Raw genomic sequence first — 11,855 nt, 5'->3', positions numbered from 1 at the left:
ATAAAGACCCTATATGTTAGAGCTGAACACGCAGCGCTGACATGAGTATTTGGTCTGAATGCAAAGATTGTCCCTTTTCCTCCCTTCCTCCTCGTTTCTTTTTTCTTGCCCTTTCTGATATTCAGACTCATCATCAGAATTACATCCCGTACAGTAGGTGGCGATAATTCTTTTAATGAGTTAGTCGCCATAAAACAACAAGAAGAAGAACGTGCATGCATTTTGCGCTGATCACCGATGATCGGTTCTGCGCATAGCTCCTCCACTCTATTCAGATTAGCTGCAGTTCCTTTCCAAACCGCTGAGTGTCAATGAAGAGCGCTGCTTTCTTAACCGCGTTTCCGCTCTCCGGCCGCCATCACGCTTCTGTCATTGCAGCGGCTTGATCCTTGAAGCGGTAAGTACGGTCAAGATTCCATCATTTTAGTTATAGTTACAGGCCTTGTTATTTTTATTCGACAAACCAATTAATATTAGGATGTAGCTTCCTGTTTATTAGACATGACGTGGAGTTCACATAGTTGTATTTGTCTGCTCGCAACACGCTGACCTTGTCTTGTTGACTTCTGTCGGTGTTAGAGAAGGATTTTCATTTCTGTTGTTTTAATTTGTCAAATACCTGTAATCAAAATTAAAAGCATCTAAAGTTTTTGTTATGAATGTGAAATGCGAAAAGAGAGCAACCTTATAGCTAAGTAACTCGTGTCTTTTTGAGTCGTGTATTCACAAATGTTCTTAAATAATATCTAAACCTTCACGATTCATTTTGGATAATGATAACAAATGAGGTAAAGTTGGTTTTATATTTGCACATGCATTTATTTTAACGGTCCCCATATTGTTTACCACGCTTCTTTGAAAATTCGGTCTGAAATTTTAATGTAATTATGGCTTCAGAACAGCATTACCTATTTGACTGTAAACAATGCTGTACTTTGATATTCATCCGCTGCTAATATGATTTCTCTATTCAGAATTTGCAAAGAATACAGATTTGAAATTATATTATTAAGGAGAAAGTCACAATGAGCTAATATGAAACCAACTTTGCCTCAATATATCTTACTGTATAATTCTAATGTTAAAATAATAATAATCAATGCAAGGTGAATTGTTAAACTATTTCTGCAAGTTTGCTAAACTGTTATGTTTAGTTAGACAAATGAGGCTTTATTTTGTTAAATGCACACAAAGTTGCATAAATTTCTGTAGCACAGACATTTTGATATTGAATTAAATCAGGTTATTTATTATTATTATTATTTCAAGGATTTTTTTTACAAAGGGGACTTGGGGTATCCCTTTTTTATTACTTCATAATTCAGTAACAGTGTGCCTAATAGGCATGGGCCGATATAAGATTCTGATGGTATGATAACCTTGGATAAAAATATCACGGTTTCATAGTATTATGATTACTGCTCTAAAATAAGTTCTTTTTAAATATCTGGGTAAAAAACAAAAACTTTTCCCTTTTGAATGCAATATATTTTATTTTGAGAAACATTTAAAATTAAATGTCAGGCCAAATTAATCTGTTTCCAAAACAGATTTTTGTACAATTTCAAATGGCATCTTTAGATGTATTTTCTGCTGAAGATACTGCTGTCCTAAAAAAAAAAAAAAAATTACACTTTCCTTAGGAATGGTATTGCAGAAAATTTTGACTGTTTTAAAACCTTGACTTTTCCAAACCGCGGTATACCTTGAAAACGGTTATCATCCCATGCATAGTGCCCAAAAAGAAATAACTTTTCACACATTTTTAAAATGTTGTGTATATACGTAATTAGGCAAATTATGAACATTAGTGTGTATAAAAACCTTGAGAATACAGATATTAATACAGCTGTGAAGCTTGGTGAATGTAACTGCTGCTGATGTGGAAATATATATGGCTCTGTGCAAAGAAAAAAAAATTGAGAAAGCAGTCCTAAAAATATATACATGTACAGTCATTTAAATATACAGACACAAACTAATACAGTGTGATAACTGAAATTTTGGATGTTGTTTTTCAATTAGGCTTAAGAAAACAATTTGTTAAAACCCAAAATGTAAAAATAAAATAAATAAATTGACTGATGCATTTTTTTCTCATGTTCATAATAACCACCTCTGAATTAAAATGTTTTGGTAGGAGCAGAGAAATGGCAGGTCGACGTGCAGCCGTGAAGGCCATTGATTGGCTGGCTTTTGCAGAAAGGGTCCCACCAAACCAAAGGGCCATGTTCAACAGTCTGAAGACCCGCAGCGATGCCATCTCAGCAAAGTGAGTCCATAGGACTTTACATGAAAAACATGAACACACGATTTGTCAAATTTGTAGATTATTTAGGACTGATAGGAAATTCAATACTGTTATGCTATTTATTTATTTATATAATGATTTATTTTAACCAAGCCAAGGTGCTTTGTAAGCCAAGATTGTTGTGGCCCTGAGTAAAAAAACAGGTCAGGTGCTGGTCAGTGGAGGATCCTGGACTTAATGTTTGAGGGAAAACATCTTAACAGAAGTTATTCTGATATAATATATAAATTTGCCATGACTCATCCTTTACAGCCCCCCCCCCACCCCTTCAGGATGAAATTTAAAATGTGTAACAGTTTTAAAAAGTTTACTTGTTTGTGTACAAGTCATTTTTACTAGATAGTGTGAAGAGTACATATATCTAACTATTACAGATAGATAGATAGATAGATAGATAGATAGATAGATAGATAGATAGATAGATAGATAGATAGATAGATAGATAGATAGATATGTATGTGTGTACATGTATGTGTGTATATAAGATAAAGTTGAGCTCTGAAGTATTGGAATGTCAGAATACAGGAGAGGTTTGCGTTTGTATTTTCGTTGTCTCGCGTTAATAATGGCACCATGCGTTCCGTGGGCACCACTCACTACAAAACGTGTGTGTGTGTGTGTGCGCATACATGCGTACACACACACACACACACACACACACACACACACACACACACACATATATATATATATATATATATATATATATATATATATATATATATATATATATTTATTTATTTATTTATTTATTTATTTATTATTTTATTTTTATTTTATAATTTTTTTTAATGATAAACGTAATTAACTTAATTAGGGTAACTAGGCAGGTTAGAGTAATAAGACAAGTTACTGTATAATGATGATTTGTTCTGTAGACAAACAAAAAATATATAGCTTAAAACTGCTAATAATATTGACCTTAAAATGGTTTTTAAAAGATTAAAATCTGCTTTTATTCTAGACGAAATAAAACAAATAAGACATCCTTTAGAAGAATTTTTTTTTTATCAGACATACTGTGAAAGTTTCCTTGCTCTGTTAAACATCATTTGGGAAATATTCAAAAAAAGGAAAAAAAAATTCAAAGGGGGGCTAATAATTCTGACCTCAACTGTGTATAGTAAAACAAACAATATTATTAGCCCTCTTTTTTGATTGTTTACAGAAAAAAATATTGTTAGCCTAGTTAACATAATTACCTAGTTAAACCTTTAAATTGCACTTTAAATTGAAAACTAGTATCTTGCAAAATAACTAGTAAAATATTATGTACAGTGATCATAGCAAAGAAAGTTAGTTATTAGAAATTATTTATTAAAACTTGTTTAAAAATGTGTTGAACAAATCTTCCCATAAAGAGATTTATTTAAGGAAATACGGTTAAAAGATTAAACATTTCAAAGGAGGCATAATAATTTCGACTTCAACTCTATATGTATTAAAGTATTTAAAATGCTGTCTGTCAAGTTTAATTTGACGTGGATATCAAAATAAGACGTTTAGATATTTAAGTTTTGCGTCCATTAATTGTTCTGGTGTTTTTTTACTTGCAGACTCGCATCCTTGTCAGAGAAACCAGCTACGATCAACTGGAGTCACTACAGAGCAGTGGTGGCCAAAGCAGGCATGGTGGATGAGTTTGAGAAGAAGGCGAGATCCAGTCATTTCTCTTTCACACCATTTCTAATTCTGCTGTTCATCTAATAGACTTCTACATCTGTCTACAGTTTGCCGGACTGACTGTTCCTGAACCAGTGGACACTCAGACTGCAAAGATTGATGCTCAGGAGCAGGAGGCTGTGAGTCTCTTCATACTGTAGTTTTTGCTTTCTCCAGTAGATGTCAGGGTTCCCTCTGGTCTGTTAATGGTTTACTCTACTAGTGATCTCCTGTCCTCTGACTTTGGTCTTTTAAACGTTCACCTCCCTTGCTCAAACTCTGGAAATTATGGCCCCTTAGTATGATGCATGCAGAATCTTTGAAGGTGGTAAAATCATCCTTAAAAATTCTCAAAAAAATTAAAAGTTTTTTTTTTGCATGTTTTTTAATATGTTTACCTGTTTTTGACTTGTTACACTTAATGTTACACGTACCATTTTATTCCTGTAACTTTAAAGTGTAAAGTGTTTTTGATAATTGTTTTAAAGTAACAAATTTAACCATTAATTTTATTTTTTTTTTTCTGATTATTATTATTATTATTATTATTATTATTATTATTAATAGATATTTTATTATTTTTACAAACCTATACAAGTACAAGTATTTTAATATGTGTACTCGACGATACAGAGTACCTATAACGATACTTCCTAGATTTGGTTTCAATGAAGTTTGTTTGTTTGTTATATCTGTATAAACGCAATCAGAGCCAATGTTATGTAGATAATAATTATATTTTAATAAAATTAAAACCAAAATAAACAATTCATTGCAAAAAAAAAATTTTTTTTCATTCATTCATTCAAAAAAAATAAAAATAAATCAAAGGATGGCTAGTTTGTATTAATGTGTTTTAATATTATTAAAAATATGCTCAGTCTATTTAAGCTTAACGGTTATATGCCGCCAATAGGCAAGCCATTCAAAAATCAGTATTTTACTGTGTACTGGTTTATAATGTATATTTTACAATAAAAACTAAATGTAGCATGTCTTGCTGTCATTTAAAACATGCAATTCATAACACACCAGAGCTGTAGGCCTATAGTCTATGCAGTGTGTAAACTTACATGGCGGTGTTGGTTACTGCACACCACGTTATTGAACTCCAATATCTATGAGGCAGATCTATATTACCCGATAGCCTTTATTAACTAGAGATTTTAAAAATGAAAGGCATTTTAAAATAAGAACAAGCAACAAATAAAACTGGTCCTGTGGATTTCAGCACCTGTTAACTTGCCAGTGTGCTTTGTAGTATGTTTAGCTATAGCGCTCTTATGCAGCGCATGTCAACTGCCAGAGAGAGAGCTCAAAGCCAGCATATAACCAAAAGCAAGGTCATATCGTTATAAGTATTCCATTAACAATACTTATTGAAATATTTATACATTTACATGAAATGTTTGAGATTGTGTGATCTGTATAGGCTGTCTGATCTTTACAGAAGCTGTAAACTGACACGCGTGCGGTGACAGCAGTGATATTCTGCTCTGACAAGAAGCTTTTATTTAGCCTGTAGTCTTTAGATTTTTACATAATGTTCCATTACTTAAAATTTCTTTCATTTTTTTTTATTTAAAGTTTAGAAATAAAATGAGTGCTAGCCTGTTTAGCTATGATCATTATGCAAGGATCATATTTCTTATTCGGTTTATTTTTCAGTAGCCTAAAGATTCGTTAATTATATATTTTATAAACGGACTGTTTATAAGGACTAAGCTATTAATATATAATACATTAGGCTAATTAATACAATAAGACATTGAGGTCAGGTAGGACAACAAATCGCATTAATGTATAGTGAATTACTGTTGAGTGGTATCGGTGCATGGTATCGGCCTTTCATGTCTGATACGAGTGTTTTAACCAAGTATTAACCCGATAATGGTATCGGTGCATCCCTAATTACTAAATATATATACTAAATATAAATATAATAATTTGTTTATTTATAATTATTTAATTTGCATTTAATAAAAAATCATCATCATTTTAATAATATTAATTGATATAATTATTAATAGTATAATTTTTATCATTATTAATATTATTATTATTATTATTATTAAATACAAATAAATACATTAATAATTAGTAGTAGTTTTTTTGTAATTATTTAATAATAATATTTTTTTTATGGAATTTCTGAAATCTCTTGGAATTTTAAAAGTTCTATTCCAAACATTGAAATATAATATTGTTTAATTTATTTTTTTTATCTTGTCTTCAGGTTGTAGGATATCAGGAACTTTTTGTTTGTAGCTTTAAATATTAGTTTCCATATATCAAAATGCAAATTTTCTGTAATGTATCAAGTTATCACGACTTTTTCACATGGTTTGCCTACTGTGTTATTGTTAGGCTACTTTTCAGCACTATTTTATTCCTGTAACTTTTAAGTCTATTTTTTAAGTCTATTTTTTTTAAAGAGTGTTTCTGATAATTTTTTAAAAGTAACTAATTAACAAGTAAGTTATTTATTATTATTATTATTATTATTATTATTATTCATTGTAATAATAATAATAATTATTATTATTATTGTTATTATTATTATTATTATTATTATTAAATCAATATTTATTCATCTAATAAATGTAATGTATTTATTATTTAATTTGCATTTAATAATAATCATTATCATCTTTATAATGATAAATAATTAATATTATTAGTAGTATAATTTTATATTATTATTATTATTAATACTAATAATAAGAAGAATAAAGTATGAAGCAATTAAATAGTAATAAATAAATTATTAATAATTAATTAATAAATGTTTATTCCATAACTATTTAATAATAATTATATTTTTATTAGAAATAGGTGAATTTTCTATTATCTTATAATGACGATTAAATAAATGAAAAATAACAATCAAGCCCTAAAAATATTAATACTTTAGGAAACACAACAGCGCCGTATTTATTGTTCATTATAGGTCATGGAGATCCTGCTTTTTGTCAATGTAAATCAGGAGATTTGTCATTTGTTTAAGAGAGTGGGTGCCCTGAGATCTTTCTGTATTTGTGTACCCGGAAAAAAATAAAATATTATGAAACATTCCATTGCCTTAACTCAGTGGCCACTGTATCTTTTATCAGTTAAATTTTCTCCTGTGGGTTCTTATGCATTTAATGAATTAAAATGCTTTGATGATAAACAACATCATTATTTACCCACGTGTAGTGTAGATATTTTAAAGAGATAGTTCACCCAAAAATATAAATTGCCATCATTTACTCATCTTCCACTTATTCTAAACCTTTTAAAACAGCCATTTACTTTGACTACTTATTTATTTTTCTGTTATGGATGTCAATGGCTATATTTTTTCTTAATATTCTAAAGAATATCTTGTTTTGTGTTCAACAGAAGAAAGAAATTCCTAAAAGTAGGCAAATTTTTGGTTGAACTGTCCCTTTAATAATGTATTGATCTTTTTTCTTTTTGATGAAGTTTTGAATTGAAAGTTTTACAGCAATGTAATTCCTATTTGTTTTTATTATTTTTGAAGTCATTCACACATTGTTTTGTGCTCTCTTGATGTATTCCAGAACAAATCTGCAGCTGCTTACCTGGAAGCATCTAAAGCTCGTATTGCAGAGTATGAAAAGGAGGTAAGACATTTTTGGAATGATCTTCAATGTTGAGTGATAGAATTTTATCAATAGCATCAGTACTGCACTTTAGTGGTGTAACGGATCTCAAATCTCACAGTTCGGATCACGTTATTGTTTTTCACAGATCAGAGGAGACAAATGTCATTTGCTTTCTATTTGTTACAAAAACTGTACTGCAAGAAACTTTTGCTTTTAACAAACAGAACTTAGAACCTGTAATTTAAAAAGAAATAATTAGCTGAATAAAAATATATTGTAAAATATTCAGTACTGTGAAATTTTTTTCAAAAAGTTGCTGATAATGCTAAATTATCATTTGTACAACCCTTAATTTTTTTTTTGTCTCATTTAATAAATGATTTAATTGAATAAATGATTCAGTTATTCACTTACAAACACTTTTTCATTGCTAGATGGACCATTTTTACTATAGTTGCATATCTTTATTTTTAATATTTGTGTTTAAAGTATTCTTAATTTTTAAAATAATTCATAAAGATAAAGCATTCAATGGAAAATTTTATTTAAATTGCAGTTATTGTGCCTTAATGGGAAAAGTGAGTTTAAGTGGAAGAGAGAATGCAGAAGGATGTTAATGGAGTATTCCACAAAAAAAAAAAAAACGTTTAGGAACCGCTGATATGCAGTCTAGATAACCAGGTCATACCTAAGATATTGAAAATTAACTCAACTAATTCAAAAGTAGTGTAACATTAAAATACAGAGACAACAATATTGTAATACTGTACAGAAACTGATTACAGGGTTCATACGGTCATGGAAAACCTGGAAAAGTCATGGAATTTTGACATGGTATTTTACAGGCCTGAAAAGGTTTTGGAAAAACCTAAAAAAAAAACTGCACAGTTTTGGAAAAGTCATGAACATTAGTTTAGCAAATATCTGTGTATTTAAATTAGAGCTGCGCGATATTGGAAAAATCTGACATTACCATATTTTGTATTTCTATGTATTTCTGTATTTCTGTATTTTTGTATTTTCTATGTATATTTATATAATGCGATGTAAATACAATTTCATCAGTTGATTTAACAGGTTTATTTAGATTGATTGATTGAGTGCATCTTGAATATTATATAATGAATAAATTACAAGCAGAGATAAATAAAATATAGTAAAGATAAAAGTGAATTATAGTTTTCAGGTATTCACTATTCAGGTACAGATATTGAATAATCAACACTGCATAGTCTTCATTGTATATTATTTAATCTTTATTAAAGTTACAAAAAATTTCCTGTTGCTGGATGTTTTAAATATTGAAATGTTCACACAGTCACAGGCCTTAAAGGGTTATTTTAATACTTTAGGAGTTGTTTAGTTATATATTCTTTTTGTGTTCCTTAAAAAAAAAAAAGAAAACTCATAAATGTTTGAAACAAGAAGGGTGTAATGAAAATGGTAATTTTTAGGTGAACTATCTCTTTAAAAATGCATGCAGATGATAAATGTTTACTCAATTATGATTAAACTATAATCCCAACATTGCATATCCTGTTATGTGACTATTGCGGATGCTGAAACCATATATTCTGCAGCCCTAACTTGAATATAGGTTAGTTGTCTTTACTTTGAAAGTTCTGGAAAAGTCATGGAATTTTAGTAGTAAAAATGTGTATGAACCCTGTAATTATATAATATCTGTTACATTTTGGAAGTAATTTGCAAATGCAACCAAAGCACAGGATAGCAGTAAGTAAATGGCTGTAAGTAACTGTCAATCATCCAACATAGTGTCTAGTAATCTAGAAAATAGTGTTACTTTTTTTTTTTTTTTGTAAATGTTGATCAGCAATATTTATCATGTGGAAGTTACAGCTTATTGCCTTGGCCAACCTCTCTCTTTTTGCATACAATACAAAGGCATTGGACAGTAACCTCAAAAAAGGGGTCAAAGGTTTAGTTTGAGCTTAAGATTTAAATTTTTTTTTTAATTTAGATAAATGTCATTACTAAAACATGTAAGTGGCAATTTTCCAATGTCCTATCTATTATTAATTTGTCCGGGCAACAAAAAAATCTTTGAAATCATTTTACTTAATTCAACTCTCCAGCGAATTAAAGAGCTCCTATTATACATTATAAAGGTTCATATTTTGGTTTTAAGGGTCTCCAACAACAGTCTGATATGCAAGCAAGGTCAAAAAACACGTTCATTGTCTTATATGTATTTATTTTACCTAATTATCCCATTGACTCCCATATGATTTGCTCAAAGACTCATTTGCTCCCAAACCCCTCCTTAGCGCGAAGCTAATCTGCGCTGATTGGACCGATGACAGCCTGTTGCGATTGGTCAACAACGTTTAGCATGAGACAGAGTAAAATGCCCCCCATGGCTTATCAACAATATTGAAGTAGTCAGAGTGCATGTGTGAGCATACCTGCCAACCGGGAGTCTCTCGTATTTCAGACCCATCTCCCGTCACCCTCCCATTATTTTATTTATCCTGGAAAACTCACGTAATTTCAACCCCCCCACACGATCCTTAGCATTTTGGTACGGTCTGTGAAACCCCCGGGTCGCCGCAGCTGCCACCCGAAACGTGTGTGTGTGTGTGTGTGTGTGTGTGTGTGTGTGTGTGTGTGTGTGTGAGCACAATGCAGGAGGACAGCATTAAAGAAGTACAGTTAAACACCAGCATATTGCTCCACTCTTAACCATGACGCACATTTAGTATTAATCCACACAGTGGCAAAAGCTGAACTATTTTGAACCTTGATCGCTGCACGCGTTTAAGAACAGCTGATGGTGGCCATAGCAATGACAAACGACAGGTAACGTGAACTCTCAAATGCATTTAAATCCATAAACAAAGCAGCACACGTCGCGTTCAACGTGACTTTACACGCAATATGAGAATATAAAGAGTTAACCAGATACAGTACAAGCGGTTACAAGTAACAAAATACAATTAAATACATAATTTGCAAGCTAAAGAAAACAAAGAGGCAACCATTTTAATCGCACTTACTTAAACTTGTGAAAATGGAGGAAGAAACCGGTCCACTGTAAAGTTCCTGTCAAGCTCTGACAAAGTCCCATACATTAATAGTCTTTTCTGATTATTTAACAAACGGCTAACGAATCCCCCGTTGTGAGCATGTGGATTACTGAAGCACTCATCAGAAAAATGAGGGCTATAATGCTGAGGTATTTTTGCAAAAATAAACCTCAACCACTGACTCTTCACAGTTTCATCTTTGGGTAGAGAAAATAACTCTAACTTTCCTCTCACACTTCCAATAATATCCAGCTGAGCACAGCATCTTCATGACTTGGTTCAACCGGGATCTGCTACAGTGCTTGTCTTCCTCTTTTTCTTTTCTACCGTGTTTGTGGGCGGGGCCGCAGGTTTAAATTTTCCTGGGTTTGCGCGTGCAACAATTGGGTGGGGCTTACGTTTCGTATCGACGTCAGACCAAAATGGCTGAAGACTTATTATCAAGACGATTCATTTGAAGCACTATGAGTCAACTCATTAGTTCATTATCATTAGTTTTAAACACTGTGCACTTTCAGATTTAAACCTTAGCTGGATATTTCACTTTGCTGAGATCTGTGTTACACACTACATGGAAGGTCATTTTCAAAAACCCATAATAGGGGCTCCTTAAGGTATTTTGCCTTTGTAAGGCCGGAATTATACTAAAACTGTCGTGCAGTTTCAAAATGTCTGACCCATCTGATTGTTTGTTCTTGGCAGCTCGAGAAGTTCAGGAACATGATTCCTTTCGATCAGATGACCATCGAGGATCTCAACAACACCTTCCCAGAGACCAAGCTGGACAAGCAGAAGTATCCATACTGGCCATACAAGCCTGTGACTGACCTGTAAATTATTATCAGCATAGTCAGAGCTTCCCAAGCCTGAGGCTGATCTGTATAGTGTGGTCTGAGTAAAAGCTTCCCCCTGTAGAAGTGATTCCAATCGTCAATGACTCATTGCTCTTTTGTTTGTCAATGGAAATGGAAAAAATAATAAATAAATTGTTTAAATATATTGGCATTGCTCTTTGTGTGTGTGTTTGTGTGGTTGAAAATAAACAGATGATGCAGCGAAAGTTTGAGAAGGCAACTTGTATCAGCGTAAATCATTTTAATGATGTAGGTTCACAAACGGCTCAAATGACTGTAAGTTTAAAAGCTTTATCAGGCTGTTTGCTGGGTCTTATGATGCTACAAGCTTGGCACACTTGTTTTTGAGAATTTTCAAGCTCTATCAGGT

At 31.6% G+C, this 11,855-nt stretch overlaps 1 protein-coding gene across 1 annotated transcript; it reads left to right on the top strand.

The window, feature by feature from the left end:
* The first annotated feature begins 291 nt into the window (after nt 1-291).
* On the top strand, nt 292-11,630 carry atp5pd (ATP synthase peripheral stalk subunit d). The gene is made up of 6 exons (XM_056454214.1): nt 292-397; nt 2,141-2,272; nt 3,868-3,964; nt 4,042-4,113; nt 7,540-7,602; nt 11,334-11,630. Exons 2-6 carry the CDS (start codon nt 2,151-2,153, stop codon nt 11,463-11,465), a joined length of 486 nt encoding a protein of 161 aa, XP_056310189.1. The 5' UTR covers nt 292-397; nt 2,141-2,150; the 3' UTR covers nt 11,466-11,630.
* The last annotated feature ends 225 nt before the right edge of the window (nt 11,631-11,855 follow it).

The sequence above is a fragment of the Danio aesculapii genome, chromosome 3 (genome assembly GCF_903798145.1).
Source record: "Danio aesculapii chromosome 3, fDanAes4.1, whole genome shotgun sequence".
Taxonomy (NCBI): Eukaryota; Metazoa; Chordata; class Actinopteri; order Cypriniformes; family Danionidae; genus Danio; species Danio aesculapii.
The sequence above is the reverse complement of the archived record's forward strand: the minus strand, read 5'-3'. Positions and strand labels throughout refer to the sequence as shown.